At 37.4% G+C, this 20568-nt stretch overlaps 1 protein-coding gene across 4 annotated transcripts in view; it reads right to left on the bottom strand.

The window, feature by feature from the left end:
• Nucleotides 1-18732, bottom strand: part of slmapa (sarcolemma associated protein a) — a 90409-nt gene extending 71677 nt beyond the window's left edge. For all 4 annotated transcript variants that reach the window (XM_052101418.1, XM_052101424.1, XM_052101419.1 and 1 more), the window contains exon 1: nucleotides 17331-18732. In XM_052101418.1, coding sequence (XP_051957378.1) covers nucleotides 17331-17528 — 198 coding nt within the window. In that variant the 5' untranslated portion in view covers nucleotides 17529-18732. The remainder of the gene's footprint in view (nucleotides 1-17330) is intronic.
• Nucleotides 18733-20568: the final 1836 nt, after the last annotated feature.

Below are 20568 nucleotides of genomic sequence, written 5' to 3'. Positions count from 1 at the left end.
TTTATAAGAAGTAAACATGACGTGAAAATGTGCGCACCACCATGCAAGCTGTACCCCTTGCGTATGCACTTTTACTGCTGTGTGTTAATTGACGACTCCAGCTGGACAATAATGAACTGAACACACCGATTATATAACTCTTTATTCTAAATGCTGTGTATTTAATGAAAGCAAAGTATGTAGTCAAGCACTTGAATTAAAATGTATATTAACCAGCTGATATTAGGCTATATTAATTTTATGCAACTTTAATATTAGCTGTAACAAAGGAAATATTGGTAGTGGATGGTAAGCTTCCACATTTTATATTTAAAAAGCGCTTAGTTTAACACTGCACACATAATCTTTGTTTTGTTTCCATTATTAAATATTTAACTTCTCTATAAAACATGACTTATGCTTGCAACAATAATAAAAAAAAGTGTCCAGTTATAAGTTATATTCTCTGAAAACAAGTTAATATCTTAAAAAAAGAATGTTTCTCAGGTTCAAAGATCTCGTTTAAAAGATGTCTCGATTTTTACTCTAAAACAAGACAAAGATTAAGAAATAATTTTTAGCACCAGCATCTAACTTATGGGCACTTGAGGAATTAACAATCTCTATTATACCTGTGTTGATAGTTGGTTGGCGATATGCATATGGTAATTGTATGTCAAGGATGTTACGTATAATACGTACACGCCATATATGGTTATATCGGAAAGGTGAGGAATAAATCATGTGCATGTACGAACAATCTTCCGCTAGCCGAGATTTATAATGTGAACTTTGCACAGGTTCTGGCGTTTTATAAATCTGAAAACTTTTGAGACGAAGTCTAAGCAGAGGCTGTTCAAGTCACATATGTAATGTTTACCCCACCCAAACAGCACTTCATCAGCATAGGAAAAATGCTAAACATAACAGCGGTCACCGAATATTAGCATTGGGCTTGTGCAGTAAATAACAAAGAATGAGACAAATGCATGAAGAGACAGAACTTTTTTCCTCATTTATTTGATGCAGATCGCTGATGAAACAAACGAAACATTGACGCGAGTGCAGCTGACGTGCAAACGCATCTCATCTAAGACAAGCCCTGAGGGGAAAAATGGACAGCGTGCCCATACACAGACACATGCGCGCGCTGGGCAAATTCACTTTGAATTCAATAATAAAGCACATCTTTTAAATTCACAGCCCTGAATTAGTATAATCACAGAAGTGAACTCTGCTTTATTTGCATAAAACGTGGAAATTGACGATCGGATTTATATCCTTTGGTGGACACACATTGATGCGGCCAAGTGTAAATGGAATGCAATTTTTCAATCAGATTAATTTGATCAGTAAGAACACAAAGTGGCCAAGTGTAAACAGGACCTTTAATTGTTATGTTTTTTTTTTACACATTGACTATGTTTGTCAAGTTCCAAATAAAGAGAAAATAAGAGGAAGTAGTTTTCATTTACAACATATTTAATCACTGACTGGATCATTCAAAAATAAACATTACATTATGCTTATTATATAGAATATATATTTATATAAATTAATTCAAATATTTATTTCCAGACTTTTTTTTGATTATCACCATTTCATCATTTACAGTATAATGCTATTATGATAACAAATATATATATTTTAATCAATAAAAATTAAAGCAGCTCTTGGAGTCATGCAGACCGGATCTTTACAGACAATGTAATATTTTGACCAAATGAATTGTCTGAATGAGGAAAGCCTCACAGCCAGTTTCAGTCTGTGTACAGCAGGTCAGCTGTAGCACAGATAATAACCTGCACAGCAAATTCACCAGTGTTAAAATTCCAGTGTCAAGCCATTTCAGAGTAAATTGTTGAGATTCTAGAGTTAGATTTTGTGAGATTAACATTATTCGGTGTTAGAAGCTGGTAGCATTGGTGTCAAATCAGAGTTACAGGTATCGAAGACCTGCCGGTGTTATTTTCAACATCTGGGCATTTGGCCAGTGATGAGTAGCTAAAGAACTTTCCAGATGCCATTTTCCCTCGGCACGCAGAGAGAAGCAACTGGTGAGTAGAGCTACTTTAAAGTTTGCATTTCTTAAAATTTTTAATGGAAATGTGTTATTTTCTGTGTGTTAGTTTAATTACTTTAGATACGGCAACAAATTTACATTTATTTGTCGACACTGCCGTTGGCTACCTAGAATGCCTGAACTATATGAAAATGTCCTTGACCATTACTTTCGGTCATAAAATATAGATCTTTAAATGTCTCTGGGTATATTATTTAGCCGTTTTTCTCATCAAATAGTTATTTACTGTGTATGTCCGGTAGGACTGGGTACTGCAAAGGAGATGGCCTTCCATTCTAGCACCACGGCAATGCACCAGCATCTGAAGAGGCGCAACCCAAATCCATTATTCAAATTCAAATCCACCGACGTTAATCTTCCCTCTCCTGACTACTTTGTCGGACAAAAATGCCGTATTATGATTGATTGATCAGATCGCCAGTCAATCAAACTCCCGGCAAATGTTTTTTTTTTAAACATTTTATACACCCCCACCCCCGATGAAACCGGTATTACCGCTGTTGTCACAAGTCGATTAATCGAAATCGAATCGGACTGAAAAAAATGAACCGTTAGATTAATCGATGCATCGAAAAAATAAATCACTAGATTAATCATTTAAAAAATAATCGTTTATCCCAGCCCTAGTGTCAAGGTACAACATTATTGTCTAAATTTAAATGTATTTTTTAGTGAGTTTAATCAAGCTCAACATATAACACGTTACTTCTTAGATAGTAAGTAGTTCTGTTTTTCACAGGGTGATTACAAATCTTTTATGTAATTCATTGTACGGTATTTTGCTTTTTCCTGTCTTGCAGGAGTCTAGAGGAACACTGAGGGCTTATGCAGCATTCTTCAGAAATCAGCAAGCAGACAATCAGCAGTTTTTATGTTGTGATGGACAAGAAACGGTTGAATATCTTAACTGATTTTGTTAATAAGTTACCAGTGTTTGGTAAGACTGTTTGCCTATTTACTGAGAAACAAGATTAACTTTGTTTCACAAATGAAGATGCATTTGTAGAGCATCATTTACAATTCTGCCTGGTCCATTGCAATATAAGCCCTTTGAAATGAAGATATGTTGAACAAATCCACACTTATGTTGTACCAGACATTTGCTTTGTTTGAGTCATTTACTTGTTACCTCATACATTCATATACAGTGTTTTGAATGCTCTGTAAAATTGTACAGCGTGTAGAAGAAACAATAAATGTATATTTTCTTTCAGTTTTTGTATTATGGAGTGGTATGTGGAGTGGAGATGGGTGTGAAGAGCAAATTTAAACTATTATGGAATACCTACAATGGATAATCAACATTAACAAATGTTGAGCACGAACTGCTATTATTCAGATTAACTTAAACACTGGTTCGGAGTTAAATTAGAAGTTCTTATCAACTGATTCAGTGTCCTTATACTCCATGTGTTAAAATAATATACTTTAGGAGATACACTGTTGCAGTGTTCAAAAAGTCAACACTTCAGAAAGTGTTCATTTAACACTTACTCAGTGGTTTCTATATAAAAACAGGGAAAGCGTTGATTTTAAATCCGTGGGTGATACATTAAAGATTTCAAATTTGCAGTGCGGTAAGCCAAGTTACTAATCAGCAGTACAAGCAAAAAAGCAACCTTAACCCTAAATAGATCCGTTTCTGATTTTTTGGACAAAAGGTGAGTCAAAATAAAGCTGTTAGAGGTATACTGCATGGAAGCAAAGCCCATGCTGGAATGGTGATGTTTAACATAGTAATTTCCCCCAGTAAATTAATGGAAAATCGCTACTGAAATTAATGAAACCTTTTACAAACACACTTGCCCCTCCTTTAAGGCTGCACCTTAAAGGTATAAACAAAAGACAAACTTTCTCTGAATGCTCAGTCAGATCCTCCACAGATTCTTAATTCTCTGCAAGCAACAGAATGACTCCACCTCTGGTGTAGTCCAAGATTTCTAAAGCCTGTGGGTGTTTTCCCTGGAAAACCGCTCTGAATTTATTTAAATGTGAGAAGCCCACTTTCACTGCCCTTGGAAGACACCATCCATTGTAGAGTGATTACACAACATAAACTGAAAGCGAGTGACTGGGTTCATGCACAACAAAGAGCAAACAGTTCACAGTCCGTATTTCAACTTCCTCCAAATAATAATAATAATACAAATAATAATACAGACCTACAGTATTCAAACAACTTCACACTTGCAACTTCGTATTTACAACTGGTTAAATTTTTTTTGAAAGTTTTTCATGAATTTTGTTTCCGTTAACAGTTCTGGAATGTACATTCTTCAACCAAAGTGGACACCTTGCTAAAATACTCAGACAGCGTTTCATGCATTAATATTCAGCGGCACCGCAGTGTCATCTACAGAAACAAAATGCAACCAGTGTAGTCCGACTCGTAAGTGAACGACTATAATCAGTCAGTTCTTTTAAGTGAAACAAAAAAACTATAACAAAACCAGTAATTTAATTAGTCATGTCAGACTATAAATGACCCAAGAACAATCACTGTATGTGTGTGTTATAGCAAGTATTGCTCACAAATTGTAATCATTCCTACAAGTTCAACTTTCATAATATGTGGATTTCCTGCACATTTATTTGCATTAACATGTACAGTAGTTGATCATTTCTAAACTATACCACAAAGATGTAAAAATCAAAATCAATAACTTTGTCTATTGCAATTCCAGTATTAGCACGAGTACTCATTGGACACTTGGAGAGTTTAGTGCGAGCACACAGGCAACAAAGACATGTAAACCGGTTAATTCGACATACAAATGGCATCACACTGCATGTCTGCAAGCGAGGGATGCGATAAAACTAATCGCATCCGTTTATGACCAATGAAGCAGGCTACAGTGCAAGCATGTGACATAGGGAGAGATCTAGTTTTGCCTAATCACATCATGCTGCTAACTCATATTACAGCACCTTTGACAAGACAGAAATAGCAAAAATACTTTGTGAATAATGCTACCAGAACTACTCCGCTGAAGAGAAAAACAAATAAAACAGACTACTTCATCCCTATAAACAACTGTCCATCTGACATATACAGGTATTGTCTCTGCCATGTGAATCAGTCAATTTGAATAATATAAAGTAGGTCTGTATACCGATTTAAATACAAATAATATAAATTAATAATATACATCCATACTTAAAATCAGCCATCATCTTATCCATCTTTAACTCTTTCCCCGCCAAACACGGAATTTTCCGGGTTTTATGAAAAAACGCTTCCCCGCCAAACACGGAATTTTCCGGGTATCCGTGTTTTAGGCGGTATACGGTAAGGAAGACCCGCGCGCATGTTTTGAAAGAGTACGCAACTCTTTGATCAAAGAAACAGACTGCGATCGTCTCAAACGTGAAGAAGTGGAACACCATACTAATACTAAAGCACTTGTTTGATAAAAATGCCTTTTTCTCAGCTTTTTGTCCGAAATGTTGTTTTTGACAAAACCTACCACTGTTCAAGTGGCAATAAATAAAGAACAAATGAAGATAAAATAAAATCGGTTTTTTTTGCCTAAAAGCAGAGGCTCAGATCTTTATTTTGATATATAGCATCTTCATATATTCATGGAAGAAAATATTCTGCGGGCCATTAAAATTTAGCGAAAATCATCAAAAAACCTGGCGGTGGCTGGCAACTTTTTTTTTTAAAACGCTGGCGGGGAAAGAGTTAATAAATATTATCCATTTTCAATAGACAGTACATATAAAAAAGTGTGCCCTATTTCAGGATTTCATTCACTGTTAATTTCCAGTGCATTGGTGAGCAACAACTTGAACTCTTAAAGGGATAGTTTAATTTAAAGGGATGAAAATTCTCTCTTCTAGGGCTGCAACTAACGATTATATTGATAATAGGTTAACATTCTATTATGTCACGCCATGACAGAGATCCTGATAAAAGGTAAAATTATAGGTATCATCCGATCAGGTGGCAAGAAGATCGGTAGTAAAAATTCTTATCGGAACATCCCAACTACACAAGACAGAAAGTCATTTGGGTTTGAGATAGCATAAGCGTGAGTAAATGATGAGAGGATTATAATTTTTTGGGTGAACTATTCCTTTAAAACCGAGCAAGCATCCTGGTGCACTAACCACTCATTAATATTAATTTCACTTCTAAATGACTGGCCATTGTTTATGTTTCCTAAAGCTTGTTGTCTTTCATTCTGAAATACTTTGGAAACCTCTTCAGTAACTAAACAAAAACAAAAGGCCAAAATGTTTACACTGAAGTCTTCAATCAGCAGCTATTCAAAACAAGCACAGCAACAGGTGAAGGCATTGACCTAGAAAGCAGGGCGTTCAATAAACTACTAGGCTAACATTACAGGAAATAAAGCACACCTATCTTTCTGAAGACATAAACCTACACATTCAAAGTGTCTTAAATGGACAGAAATAAAGTACAATGGTAAGAAAAACTATGTGAACTCTTTGGAATTATCTGCATGTATAAATTTGTCTTAAAATCTGGTTTGATCTTCTTGTAAGTTACAATAATGAACAAACACAATCTGTGTTAACAAATAACACACACTATTGTATTGCTCTTGTACATATTAGGGATGCTCCGATCAGGATTTTTACAGCCAATAGCAATCACCAATGTTCTTGACACCTATTTGGCCAATACCGATCAATTCACCTTTTATCATGATCTCTGTTCTAACTGGCTAATACGTAAGCTTTCTGCTCACTGTCATTGTTAACCGAATTTTCCTCTTTTTTTAAAAAAAAAAAAGACTTTAAATCAAGGATGGGCTAACAAAATATTCTCTATATTAAGATGAAAAGAAATAATCTTCGTGTCAAACGGATCACCCATATGTCCAATTAAACTTAATGTGACATTTTTTGTTATTGATTCGTTGTCATCATTTCATATAATTCTCATTATTCCATTATTTTATTTCAATTTTGTTTTCCATTTTATATTGTGATCTCTTATAAAGTATTATTATATATACACTCATCATTTTGTTGGATTACTGAATTAATAGTTAATTCAAGTTGCTGCTTAAATTTTAAATGATGGGAACACACACACTCTCTCTCTCATTTGGGAAAGAAGCGTCTTGTGTGACATGAGTGAATGGTTTATGAGATTGTCCAAATTATCGATCACCGATCGAGTCATAGGACATAAATATCATCCGATACCGATCGGTGGCAGATCGATCGGAGCATCCGTAGTACATATTGAATACATCATTCATACAGAGTAGGTTGGGAAAAGTATGTGAATCCCTATGCTAATGATGTCAACAAAAGCTAATTAGAGTTTGAATTTGGCAAGCGTGATTGGAAGTGTGGGTTACGGATGGTATGATTCACTGATTCGCATCGGTGTATCGGCATAAAAGTTAACGATTCGATGCATCAATTTAAAAAGTGTGCATCGGATACAAGTTGGCATTTGTATCACGATGCATCATTTCTAACATATTTGCATTGGTAAAAAAATATTTATATATAATTATTAGTAGATCCGCTATACTTTTATTATTTGGAAAGTGACCAATAATTTGTGACCATATATTATGTAGATTGATTTCTCCACTCTAAACGGTTTCTCCAGCACATTCTCTCATCACCACTGCTGCTACGTGAACATTATGTATAACAACACTACGGAGACCGAGGCATGTCCTGACAGTCACATCTGTCAATCGCAAAGGCAATGCTGCAAAATTTAAATGTGTTTTCATAAAATTTTTATAAAAATAAATATAATGTCTTTCCTTCTTTTAGTTTCTGTCTGACTTGCACTTGACGAGTACATTTTGACCAAGCAAGATTTTTGTTTGTTCAGTTGTCATGACAACTAGGTTCGCGCCTTCCAAGGGCTTCTGAGAACAGAGCGCAAAATTGCGAAGCTAGCAGTGTTTGAGACTAGCTACCAGCAGCTGCTGCCCGGATTATGCAAAACTGTCTGATTCCAATCAGTGCAAGTCATCAGAATAAGGTAAATGCCCTGGCTATTGAAATCTATTGTGCTGTAGGTGTTTTGGGTTTAGTGTTAAAACTGAATTATATCAACATTGAACATTATAATATTTTTTTTTATTAATTAGAAGATGAATTCCATGTAGGGATACATGCAGTAGTCCCAAAAAGCATACATTTTCTTTGAAATGAAACAGTTTTTTTTAGTTGGTAGATCTTATCGAGTCAGTCATTTAAAAGTAGATAATCACGCAAAACCGTGTGGATGCCCCTGACATAGAATATACAGTAGATTAACATGGCAGAGGCAGAGCTGCATCTTCCACCAAATAATTACAAATCTAATGTTTGGAAACACTTTGGGTTTCATAAGGGAGATGGAGATTTTTATAAAACCATGCAGATATAAAATATATAGGCAGTACGACTAATTTAACAACACACTTGAAGGGCCGACACAAAAGCATATTCGTCTGCTTGCAAGTTACGGAACATTTCTTCACCGTTTATCCATGAGCATCCTTAAACTGTGTCACTGTAAAATGTGTGAAATGTTAAAAGTGCAACTGGAAACAGAACAGGAAAATAACGTCTGGTTTCATTTAATCTTTTTATTTATTTTTTTGCACTACAAAGGCCTTTTTGCAAAAGGTTCATGCATTAGAAGTCAGAAGGCACTTAAGTTAATTTATGATATACTGTCTATCTGAACCAAAGAAATAAAAGTGAACTCTCTGTATCCTACCATATTGAATATGCATCATTTCCCATTGCATCGTATCGCATTGTGTCGAATCGAAATCTGATCCCACTGCATCGTTATAGGGGTGAATCGTGTCGGTAGCTACTTCATATGTATCTTTAATGTATCATATCGTTGGCTCTGCATCGAGATGTGTATCGTATCGGCCTTAGTTATGGAGAAGCACATCCCTAGTGTCTGTGTGACAGAGCTCTGACTGGAGAGACCAAGACCTCAAGCACAACCTTAAGTAGGTGTGTAACACCCTCGGCCAAAATGAAGTTGTTCTGAACCGATTAGTGAGTTGCCTGCTTTAATATGTTGTTATAAGAAAGATTTTGGAACCATTTTTTGACTGGCCTGCCCGGCACAACATCGCAGAAATAGAAAATTCCAAAAATAGAGTGCCCTGTCACTTTTGGTTAGGAGAAAAACGTCTCGGTTAGTTACGCAACCTAGGTTCCCTGAGAGGAAGGGAACGAGACATTGCATATTAACTCGTATGGGAGTGCCTTCATACATGACCTATCTGAAACCTTTCTATAATAATGCCAATATTTTAATATTGGCTATGGTGTTTGAGCCCCACCTGTTTTTGGCGCAAAACTGACCGCTATAAAAACAGGTGTACAGACACCATTTCCTCAGAATCTCTGACTGAGAACAAGGGGCGCATCGCTCATGCCTCAAGAACTCAGAGTCTTGTAGTGCGGTTAACGTCTGCAATGTCTCGTTCCCTTCGTCTCAGGGAACCAAGGTTACGTACGTAACAGAGACGTTCCCTTACGGCTTCACTTGACATTGCGCATTAACGCACATGGGGAACAGAATCTCATCACGCCGCACTACACAACATAACTTCCCCGAGAGGAAACATGGCAGCGTAGTCTTATGGGACGACGACTGACACAATCGTGTTGGCGTATATGCGATAAGATCCTTTTCTAAGTAATCATTTTGAATAGCCGTTTTATAAGTGTCTGCCCTTGTAAGAATATGGAGCATCTCTCTGTCAGTGGACTGTGTACCCGTTAATACACAATGTCAAGTGAACTGAGTCGTAAGGGAACTCTTGATTAACATGGAAAACATACCTTTTAATCGCGTTTTGCAGCATCTGGGTAGGTTTTTTTTCCACAAAAAAAGTTGGCTATTTCTGCTTTTCTTGTCAAAGTTGCTGATGTATTATGAAGGAGTGCAACTATGACATGACACACTTGCAATATACACAGCTTTGTTGATTATAAAATGGAGCGATAGTTTTATCAAGTTGGTCGCTTGAGACACAATATTACGCCATTTGTATGTTGAATTAACAGGTTTCTAAAGGTTTATATATCTTCATACATTTTCATAGTATCAATTTCTCTTTACATATAGCAGGCTACAGGCAGCATTCTGTATGTCTGGTACAGCTGCTCATAATGTAGTGTTCAGGTCACCCCACGGGGCACTGGGTGACTTCATATGGGGAAGTAGAATGGAAAATGGGGGGGTTGGTGCTAGTCAGTGCTAGTTGTTAGGCTTAAGTCAGCTGCAAGCCAGTTGTCCCTGACATGGAGCCTCTGATAATTAACTATAAAAATGGGGTACAAATTCCACCACATTATTTTAAGACTTGACAACAGAGAGTGGAGCACGGAGATGGGGAGGGTGGCAGCATATGAGGAGATGATATTTAGTAGACTGGGTAATTTGGATTTGTTTGTTGGGAAATGGGGCAAGGTAGTAGGGTTCTTGGGGAGAGGTAGCGAAGACAAAGGATTAGCTGTGGATGTGTGTGATTACAACATATATATTTTTATATTTCTTTAAAATAAATACTTATGTGTGTTGGGGGTTGGGATTAAATGTCGATTCCATGTGTGCGTGTGTATGTTTTGTGTCTTCTGTGAAATCAATAAAATGTTAAATCAAAAAAGACTTGACAACGGATCTCACACTTTGACAAAACATATCCAAAAGCCCATGGACAACTATGGGGAAGATGACAAAGAAGCCCATAAACATTATACAAAACTTTTAGACATGCCATTTCAGTACACCTCTGACAAGATTATAAACAGCCATCTCCCCTTTTCTTGAAAGAGTAAATTGTAGAGACTGTTGTAAGTGAATATCCCAGGAAATCAGCAGTTACAGAAATACTTAAACCAGCCCATCTGGCACCAATTTAATACATTTTTATGTGTGGTGGTGGGTAGGGCTGGGCGATTGATAAAATTTTATTTTCAATGACGACTTTGGCTTACAAAGCTGCATTCCATTTTGCAATAAAACACCCAGCATTATAGCTTTAAACCATCCTTTATTAGGTAGGTGAAATTGGGTTTTCTAAATGTGGCTATGTGAGTGCTACATAGGCTGTGTGTGCAATCTTCACTAAAATCTCTTATTCCAATTTCCCAAGTTAGCCTCTTGGATGACATGGTGATTGTGTGTGGTGCTCTTACCAATTTATGTAAATCTGTGGTGCCCAGAAAAGAAAGAGTATGTTGTGTATGAAATAATGTCTGTCTGTGTGTAAAACAATGAACTGAAAATGTTTATGCTTTTCACTTTGAGAATTGAATTTTTTCTTCTAAACTATTGTGATTAATTGTGAATCATCTGTGATTGATTGTGACTAGTCTTTTGAAGAACCTGTTAAGAAACAATAATCAAATACAGAAAGTTCAAAAATTAATTTGCAGTGTCTGGAATTCACATCTTTAAAATTGTACTGTCATTCTAAATTTACATCATTTACAGGAGGCATATACCGGTACTTTAAAATAACTATTCGGCCATTACATACATCTTCAAATAATACATTAGCCATCACATTGAATGTTTAACCTTTTTTGTATTTTGGCCCAGCTCACACATCTAAAGATTTATACGCCCTCAGTTTCTCTTTACTATATACGCTAGGTTTCTCTATCAGGTAGGTGTAGATGTCAGGCCACTCAAACGAAGATAAACCTGTCAGATCGTCCATCCATTAAATGAGCATGTACGGGTCGGCCAATCTGGTTCCGTCTGTTAAAGTTAACTTATTCAAATAACAAATCGCAGTCCCGGACAGTGAGTGACCTTACATAGTCAGATAAAATCGGATTTTATCCAGTCATTGTTAAAAAACAAGCCAACAAAACTTGCCATCTAGCGTTAGTGAAGTGGTCAGGGGAATCATTCTGCCTCCACCCACGAAAAAAACGTCACAATGTTTACTAACTGAAAAGGGGTCTATTAAGATGGATCGAAGTAAACAAAGATGAGAGAGTGTAGTCTTAGCCCATTATACACTTGAACAAAATATGTTTTTGATCTGTCTTGTTACGGCTTGTTTTCCAAAATAATATCTAAAATGCATACATTTACTTTAGGAGCTATACTGCAGAATATTATTTTTTTTATTATTAAATTAAGTTGAATACAATATTTAATCAGTGCTCAACATTAACGTTTGTCCGTGAAAAGTGGATTAAGGCGCAAGTGAAAGAGAATTTTACTTGGCCGACCGGACAAGCAGACTGATTAAAACACCAATAATGAAAAAGTAACCAGCTATATTTGTGATAGCCTAGGCCTGTCACTTATTAGAAATTTAATATTTTTATTCTGCTGTTGAAAATACTCCAGTCGAATTTTATAATTCACTAGTGATCTAGTAACAGCTACACCCTGTTTGATTGACAGGTGGCACGATTGTGTGCCGAACATGCACGTGTTCCGAAAATGCTCATGCTAATGTGCACCTGAACAGTCAAATACATTTTAAAATTCAACTTCAAGTTCATGGAACTACACTGTTAAACAGACAAGTTTTTTAAAAGTTCAATAAATGCATGTTTCCAAAGTCAATGAGTAATTGTGTTAAATAACCGTGATCTCAATATTGACCAAAATAATTGCAATTATGATATGTCACAATCGAGAAGCCCTAGTGGTAGGTTATTAAAGCTTACTCGCACATCCACTAGAAATCCGAAAATGGTCTTCCCTTCACCCCGATGGCATGAACGCTCCTGAACATTGCCATTATATTGCTTCTAGATTTACAACTAACTGGGAATATCGATGAGCAGTGGTAGTTGCTAATGAGAGCAGTTCTATACAAACGCAAGAAATATGTTGTAGGCCTACAGAGCCCCCTTGAGGACAAAACTGGAACATGTTACATTATTTTACAAGCACCAGCTAAAATATCGCACAACACTATGAAATTGACAGGCCAAATTGAAAATTAACCACATTTGGCACTGAAGGGTGTTAATTTTGGACCCTGACTGCATGTTAGGTCCTAAAAAACAATTTGGTTGAGAGATGGATTGATCAGGTTAAAACTAAAACCAATACTTGGCATTAACCTTTTTTTTTTATCAAAACCTGGTTTAACTACAGAATGTGCATCTGAAATGTCAGCCCTTCATGGAAACACATTGTTTCCACTTCCATGGGTCTCATTTATCTAAATCTATTGAAAATAGCAGTGTCAGACCTCAATGCAGTCATCCAGACACTCTGTTAGTGGCTTTGCTGCTTTGATTGATGGCTAAAAATACAGGCTGCATTTTCAGGCACACAGTTGCATTTGACACCTTTTTAGCAATGGCCACATTTGCAGTACACAGCCACACAAAGCCAGTGGGCAAGTGGTAACATTGGAACCATTTCACATGACAGCTGGCCCAGTTTAGATAGTTTCGTCTTGGCACCTCTTTCCAACAGAGATCTTGCCAATGAGAGTGGAGACTGTTGGGAGACCACAAGAGAGTGATTTAACTTTTACTGAAGCAGGTCGCAGGTAGGACAAGGCACAGTCTACAATAAGGGTGCTTTCCATTGAGAAATTATCATCCCTATACCTTATTCCATTAAAGACTTCACCATCCACTGCAAGAGCTTTGGAGGGCTAAAAGGTGTGTGGGCTCAAAAACCAAGTTCAATCTCAACTCCACTTTAAAGTAATTTCATTGAATATTCCATTTGAAACTATCTTCTGGATGTCATGATTGTTTTTGCAAAAACACTCCAAGAAGTCTCAATTAATTAGTTGAGACTGGGAGTATTACATCTCCCATTAAAACCACCACCTCTAAAAAAAAAAAAATGTTATTAGTCAACCATACTAATTGACCAGTCAGTTGATGGATGACTAGTCATCCGCCGCAGAACATAACTAATCGGTATCAGCTGATCAGATGACAAGACAATCTGTAATCAGTCTTGGCAACAAAAAAAACTCTGATTGGACAGTAACTAAAATAATTCAATAAAAATGTATCCGCATTACCACAAATCTGTGAGCACACTAGCAGAACATAAAGCCGTAAATACTGAAAACACAATGACTACGTTTATATGGATCCAGAAAGCGGCTTATTGCGATAAATCAGCATTACAGTTTACAATGCACTGTTTAACGGTGTACTCTTTACTCCCGTATACATGCAGCTCGGTCAGTAAGCAGCTTTCTCTACATCAACATAAGTTTACCAGAGATGCTAGTGTAAATGACAAACATGGTATCAGAGGAAGACTTTGCAATTTTATTTTCCAATGCTTCGCTTCTTCTCCAGATATTCCAGAGATGTTGCTGTTTTTTTTCTTAACTTTCTATTACGACCTGCAGTGGAATTGAGCTTACTAAATCTCCTGGATTCCCCCAATGCACCAGTGCATATACTCAAACGTGAAGGACAGTTGATATTTTAAATAGGTGTGTATTAATGTATATAGCTTATAGTACGTTTTCCATCTGTACTCAGAGAGGTTTTGTTGACTTGTGCTCCATCATATGATGTTTGTCATTAAGGAAATCTGCGTTCTTGTTTACATTGTTTTCTGAACGTTGCTTTCTGCAGACACCCTGGAATAAACAGTTTCTTAAGTGCATGTAAACATGATCAATGGCAGAAATGAGGAAATAGTTATCCTTAAGATTTGCATTATTTCTCGTTATTTGTGTCATTTAACGCTTTTCTCACTATCCTTCTTGGTCTGTTATGAGATCAACCATTGGTTATAAATAGTGTAAAAGATCAATCTTGTGATTTTAAGAATCAATATCAGAATAATTTAAATGAAGGTTGCGATAAATCTGAAAATTGCACCGTTTTATAAAAGCAATAAGTCACTTGAGGTTGTGTGTTAGTAATTTTACCACTGTTACAAGGGGTTTTAAACCCTCAACCTCATGTGGCTTTCAACAGTGCCACTGCATTTAAATAATATTTCAGATTTCAAAAAATATTTCAAAATGTTTAGCATAGCTCAAGATGGTAAAGGACTCTTACATTTGATGCTGTATTTTAAACCACAATGTCGGTGTAATTTCCAATACTCATTCTTCGTTAATACTAGCAGAATTATATTTTTTCCTTTTCTGAAACAGCCACAACTGCTTTAGAAGGGTTAAATTGCCTCACCTCTTTATGCATCATGCATCACTCAATTAAAAAAAAACACACCTTTATCTACATGACAGCAGTTAGAAACCATAGCTGCAATTATTTCACAACCGCTGTGAAATTATGCCCAAGCTTGATGGCAAAACTTCCATGCATTAAAGACTTCCCCTTTTTAAAGGCAAAACTTGATCTGCACTCCGCCAGAAATAAAGAGTAGCTATGTAAACTGAACTATCAACAAATCTAGATATGCTTCCACTACTCCTATACACAGACACTTTAATCCTCTTTCTTAAACAGAGCAATGAGAGAAGCTGCAGTGTGCAGGAGCTATTTTGAAAGCATGGATAAGCTTGCCCAAATAAGAAAACAAGTTATGGCATAATACAATGTTCACTTGCACTGTCAACATGTGTCATGTAGAAAAATGAATATCCAGCACACACTAAAATGTGCACTCTTGATATTATAGGTACTGACAGTGTAATGTGTTCTACTGCTGTGAACAGGATTATTTTGCACTTACATTCACAAATGACATTGTAAGGGTCACACTGATTAATGTGACATGTGGCAGACAGCTAAAACCTGCATATTGAAAACCAGACACCCAATTATCCCATGCACTGGACAAGCTAGACATCCAGTCAACGTTGTCAAAATAATTTTAGATTTAGGCTAACATCCACTGCGTCCACACTGACAACATGGCGCAGACAAGTAACACTGTAATGTTTTTATACAGTTTATTAGACGCAGTCCTGATGGTGTCAAATAGTTCATCTGGAGTGGTGGTGGCGTAGTGGGCTAAAGCACATAACTGGTAATCAGAAGGACGCTGGTTCGATCCCCACGGCCACCACCATTGTGTCGTTAACTCCAGGTTGCTCCGGGAGGATTGTCCCTGTAATAAGTGTACTGTAACCCGCTTTGGATAAAATGCATAAATGTAAATGTCATCTGTTGCTGTAAAAATTATCATTCACCTTTATATGTGGTGTTATGGGCGAACATGACAAAAGACAAATTCTGGCAACCAATCATGCATTACTTGACTATTGTACCATAAACATGTCTTGATCATAAAATGTGATCACAAGTATAGACAAACACAATGTGCTTAATTGGGGTGGGAATCACAAAGTAACTGGGGATAAGATTTTATATTGATATTTAGGTCACTAAATATCATTGCGATTATTTTTGATGTATTGCGATTTCAAAACTACAATATATTGCAATATTTCACTCAATGTTTCTCATTGCCCAAACATTGCCTACGGTGAAGTACGGTGGAGGGAACATGATGATTTGGGGCTGCTTTGCTTCTTCGGGGCATGGACCGCTTGCCAACATTGAAGGGACAATTAATTCCCAAGTTCATAAGTAGAAGTTGGGTGTTACAGCAGAACAATTACCCCAAGCATTGAATAAATGGAATGGCCCAGTCAGAGCCCAGACCTTAACCCAATAGTGATGCTGTGGAATGACCTCAAGAGAGCCGTTCACACCAGATATCCTAAGAATATAGCTGAGATGAAGCAGTTCTGTAAGGAAGAATAGTCTCTGTTCCTTCTGAACAATGCACAGATCTAAACCGCAACTACCGGAAACACTTGGTTGAGGTTATTGCTGCCAAAGGAGGATCGACCAGTTATTAAACCCAAGGGTTCACTTACTTTTTCCCAAGCACTGTGAATGTTTAATGGAATGTGTTCAATACAGACATAAAAAGATAATAGTTTGTGGGGTGTTAGCTTTAGCACATTGTGCTTTGTCTGTAATTGTGACTATGATGAAGATGGGATTACATTTTAGGACCAAGTTATGTGCTTTTTGGAGCTTCAAAGCTTTGGAAACCCTTCACTTGCATTGTATGGACTTAAAGAGCTTAGATGTTCTTCAAAAAAATCTTAATTTGTGTTCTGCAGAAGAAAGTATGTCATACACATCTGGGAAGGCATGAGGGCATGTAAACGATAAAATATTTTTTTCTCTCTCTCTCTGGAGTGAACTATCACTGGAGAGTTCAAATAGAAAATCTTATTTAAATCAATACATGTTCAGGCGCCACTTAAAGTCTTCTTGAGGTGCAATTATTTCAACTACATGTCAAACAATCAGCTGACATATGATCCAATCGGACCGGTTCTACCTGACTCACCTTTCCTGTCTTGTGATCGAACCACACCAGAGCGTGATTCCTGGATAACACCTTGCAGTCGAAGGTGGCGTTGTTTTGGGCAGGGCGACATCGGGCCACCGAGCGCCCGATCTTGACAGGCTCATCCAGGTAGACATGTCGTTCCTGAAACTGGTGTGAATTCGGTCGGCAGGTAAACACGGCCAGCGCTGAAGGCATTGAGGATGGCTTGGGAGTGTGACTCCAACCAGACACAAATGACAGGGCTTCTTTATCCAGACTGACCAGTTGTTCCAATTCAATATTGTTTTTAATAAAATATCAGGTGTCGGTCGTGGAACGAATACCAATACACATTGTTATAAGAAAAACATCAGCTACAAGAAAAGACAACATAACGTGAAAAATACTAATTAAATACTACGTAGATGACATTTTGCCCCCTTGAACGACCCCCATGACCCAAGACTCTGTCAATTCAAAGCTGCCCACTTCCATACAAATAGAGGTTTGCAGGTGACAATCCGCAATTTGGTTAAAAATGTAATTAAACCACGTTTCCAACACGACTCATTTCCAGTTATAATCATATGCCTGTTCAGGAAACAAACCAGTAACACACTTACAGAGGCGTATTTGGACTAATAACCTGTTGGTTATTGAACCTGCCCTCTTAACTAAATAAAACTGTCCATTTGAGGTGCGATTATTCCCGAATATTTACCAAATGTGTGCGGCTATAACTGATCGATAAGCCACAAAACGCACTAATATGCACTTATGCAACTGATGAACACACTAATGAAGATTAATAATGTGAGTGGGTTCAGCTGAACTATGCAAGCACAGACCACCACTCCCAAAGACAGGTCAGACATTTAACATGTCAACAAAAACGTCAAATACATCCTTAACCCAATCGTTACAGTTAAACGCAAACTCTAATGAGCTGATCGTCACTAAAAAGGTTAATAAACTGCTCGCGCAGAGGGTGTATTCTTACGCACGAGAGCGTTAGCTCCTTAGCTCGTTAGCTTCGCTGAGGTAATGTTGGCCCTTCTTCCTTTCAACCGTCCGACCCGGGAGTGTCTTAATAAATAATCCCAAGTTGATCTATCAGTGGAAACCAGTCATTTGTGTGGTATTTGCCGCGTACGGAACTTTTAGAAACGAAGAATTTGCGCAAATCCAGTTTTAGCTCGAGAGCTCGATAACTTAGCTTAGCTCGTGAGGGGCGCGAAAAATAGCGCAAAAATCCAACTCAGAAACGAATACCGTCCGTGACACGGTCCCGAGTTAAGCCATGCAGGTCTCCGCTCTCTGGAAAGGATGGAATATACGGTGTTTGTGTGTGTGAGGAGTAATTGACTGTTAAGTCATCCTTCTGAAGACATACACACACCGGCCGCAAACAGCCGCGGGGTTCGCGCACCACCGAACAAATGGGGCGGGAACTTGGTCGTGACGTACAGCTGTGTGAACCAATGACGTTCCAGATAATACGATGACGTTTCATTTACGTTTATTCATCGCTTTGATCCAAGGGGAATAAAGAAATTATAAGCGATTCATCTTTAGCTCACAATGGTACGAAAAGTGCTGCATTACATTAAGTTTCACTAGCATCAGAATAGCAGTATTCAAGACAGACTGCAACAAGAGTATATACACACTGACGGCCAAAAGTTTGGAATAATGTACAGATTTTGCTCTTATGGAAAGAAATTGCTATATTGAAAGTGGCGTTCAACTGATCACAATGTATAGTCAGGACATTGATAACATGAAAAATTACAATTACAGTTTGAAAAAAAAAAAACTACTTCAAAGAGTTCTCATAAAAAAAATCCTCCACGTGCAGCAATGACAGCTTTGCAGATCCTTGGCATTCTAGCTGTCAGTTTGTCCAGATACCCCACACTTCCTGTAGCACTTGCCATAGATAGTCTTGTCGAGTGCTTCTCACACACCTTACAGTCTAACTGATCCCACAATAGCTCAATGAAGTTAAGATCCATAACACTCTTTTCCAATTATCTGTTGTCTGTGTATCTTTGCCCACTCTAACCTTTTCTTTTTGTTTTTCTGTTTTTAAAGTGGCTTTTTCTTTGCAATTCTTCCCATAAGGCCTGCATCCCTGAATCTTCTCTTTACTGTTGTACATTAAACTGGTGTTGAGCAGGTAGACTTCAATGAAGCTGTCAGCTGAGGACATGTGCTTATCCTCTTGTTTAGTTGTACATCTGGCCTTCCACATCTCTTTCTGTCCTTGTTCAAGCCAGATGTTCTTTGTCTTTGAAGACTGTAGTGCACTGTGTATATATATATATATATATATATATATATATATATATATATATATATATATATATATACTGTATATATAATCAAACACATTTAAAACTATACATCTCTCTCCAATGCCCCTCCCCAAGAGCCCTCCAAGAACATAAAAGAACATGACACTTCCTCGAAAACTGCCACCCTCCTCATCTCCGTGCACCACTCTTGAAATGAGGGTGCTCCAGCCGACTTCCATCTCCTTAAAACAATCTGTCTGCTGATCACAACACCGGTCAGGACCCAATTTTTTATGTGTTTATCCCCTATATTGTTGACCACCCTATTGCCTAAAATACAGAGTCTGGGGCAAAATGTAATTTGAGTGCCCAGTACGTCACACAAAACTCTGAACCTTCAACCAAAATTCTTGGATCTTAACACACCACCAAAAACATGGGTTGTGTCTCCATCTTCACCACTTTAAAGTATCTGCTGCTTTAGGGGTGTGTATGCTACTCCCAAACATAGTACAGAGCAGGTGGCACAGCTGTAAATATCAAAAGAACTGAGACCTGGGAATCCCAAAATGTTGAACCAAATTTTCAAAGGATCTCAACACTCATATATAGGTCACTGAGTGTATTAACCTCCCTCACAATCCACTCTGACCAGCAGAAAGGGGACTTATTAATACATCATTTTGGGTTCATCCATATGCTTGAGGCAACATTTAAATAAATGTCAGAATTAAACAATCTTGACACTTTGTCCATAATGAAATGCGAGATAGCGGGGTGTAACTTCACTTCTCTGGTTAGTTTGATTGAAAGGCTTTGCACTAGCGAAATAGGGGCAAGGACTTCCTGTTTAATACATACCAGTGAAGCATCCAATCAGCCAAATGTCTGAGACAGAATGCATAATAATAAAACAAAATCTTGGGTAGGCCTAGCCCACCTTTGTCAATCGGCCTATG

The sequence above is a fragment of the Xyrauchen texanus genome, chromosome 32 (genome assembly GCF_025860055.1).
Source record: "Xyrauchen texanus isolate HMW12.3.18 chromosome 32, RBS_HiC_50CHRs, whole genome shotgun sequence".
In the NCBI taxonomy this organism is placed as follows: Eukaryota; Metazoa; Chordata; class Actinopteri; order Cypriniformes; family Catostomidae; genus Xyrauchen; species Xyrauchen texanus.
This window is presented reverse-complemented; position numbering and strand designations above follow the sequence as displayed.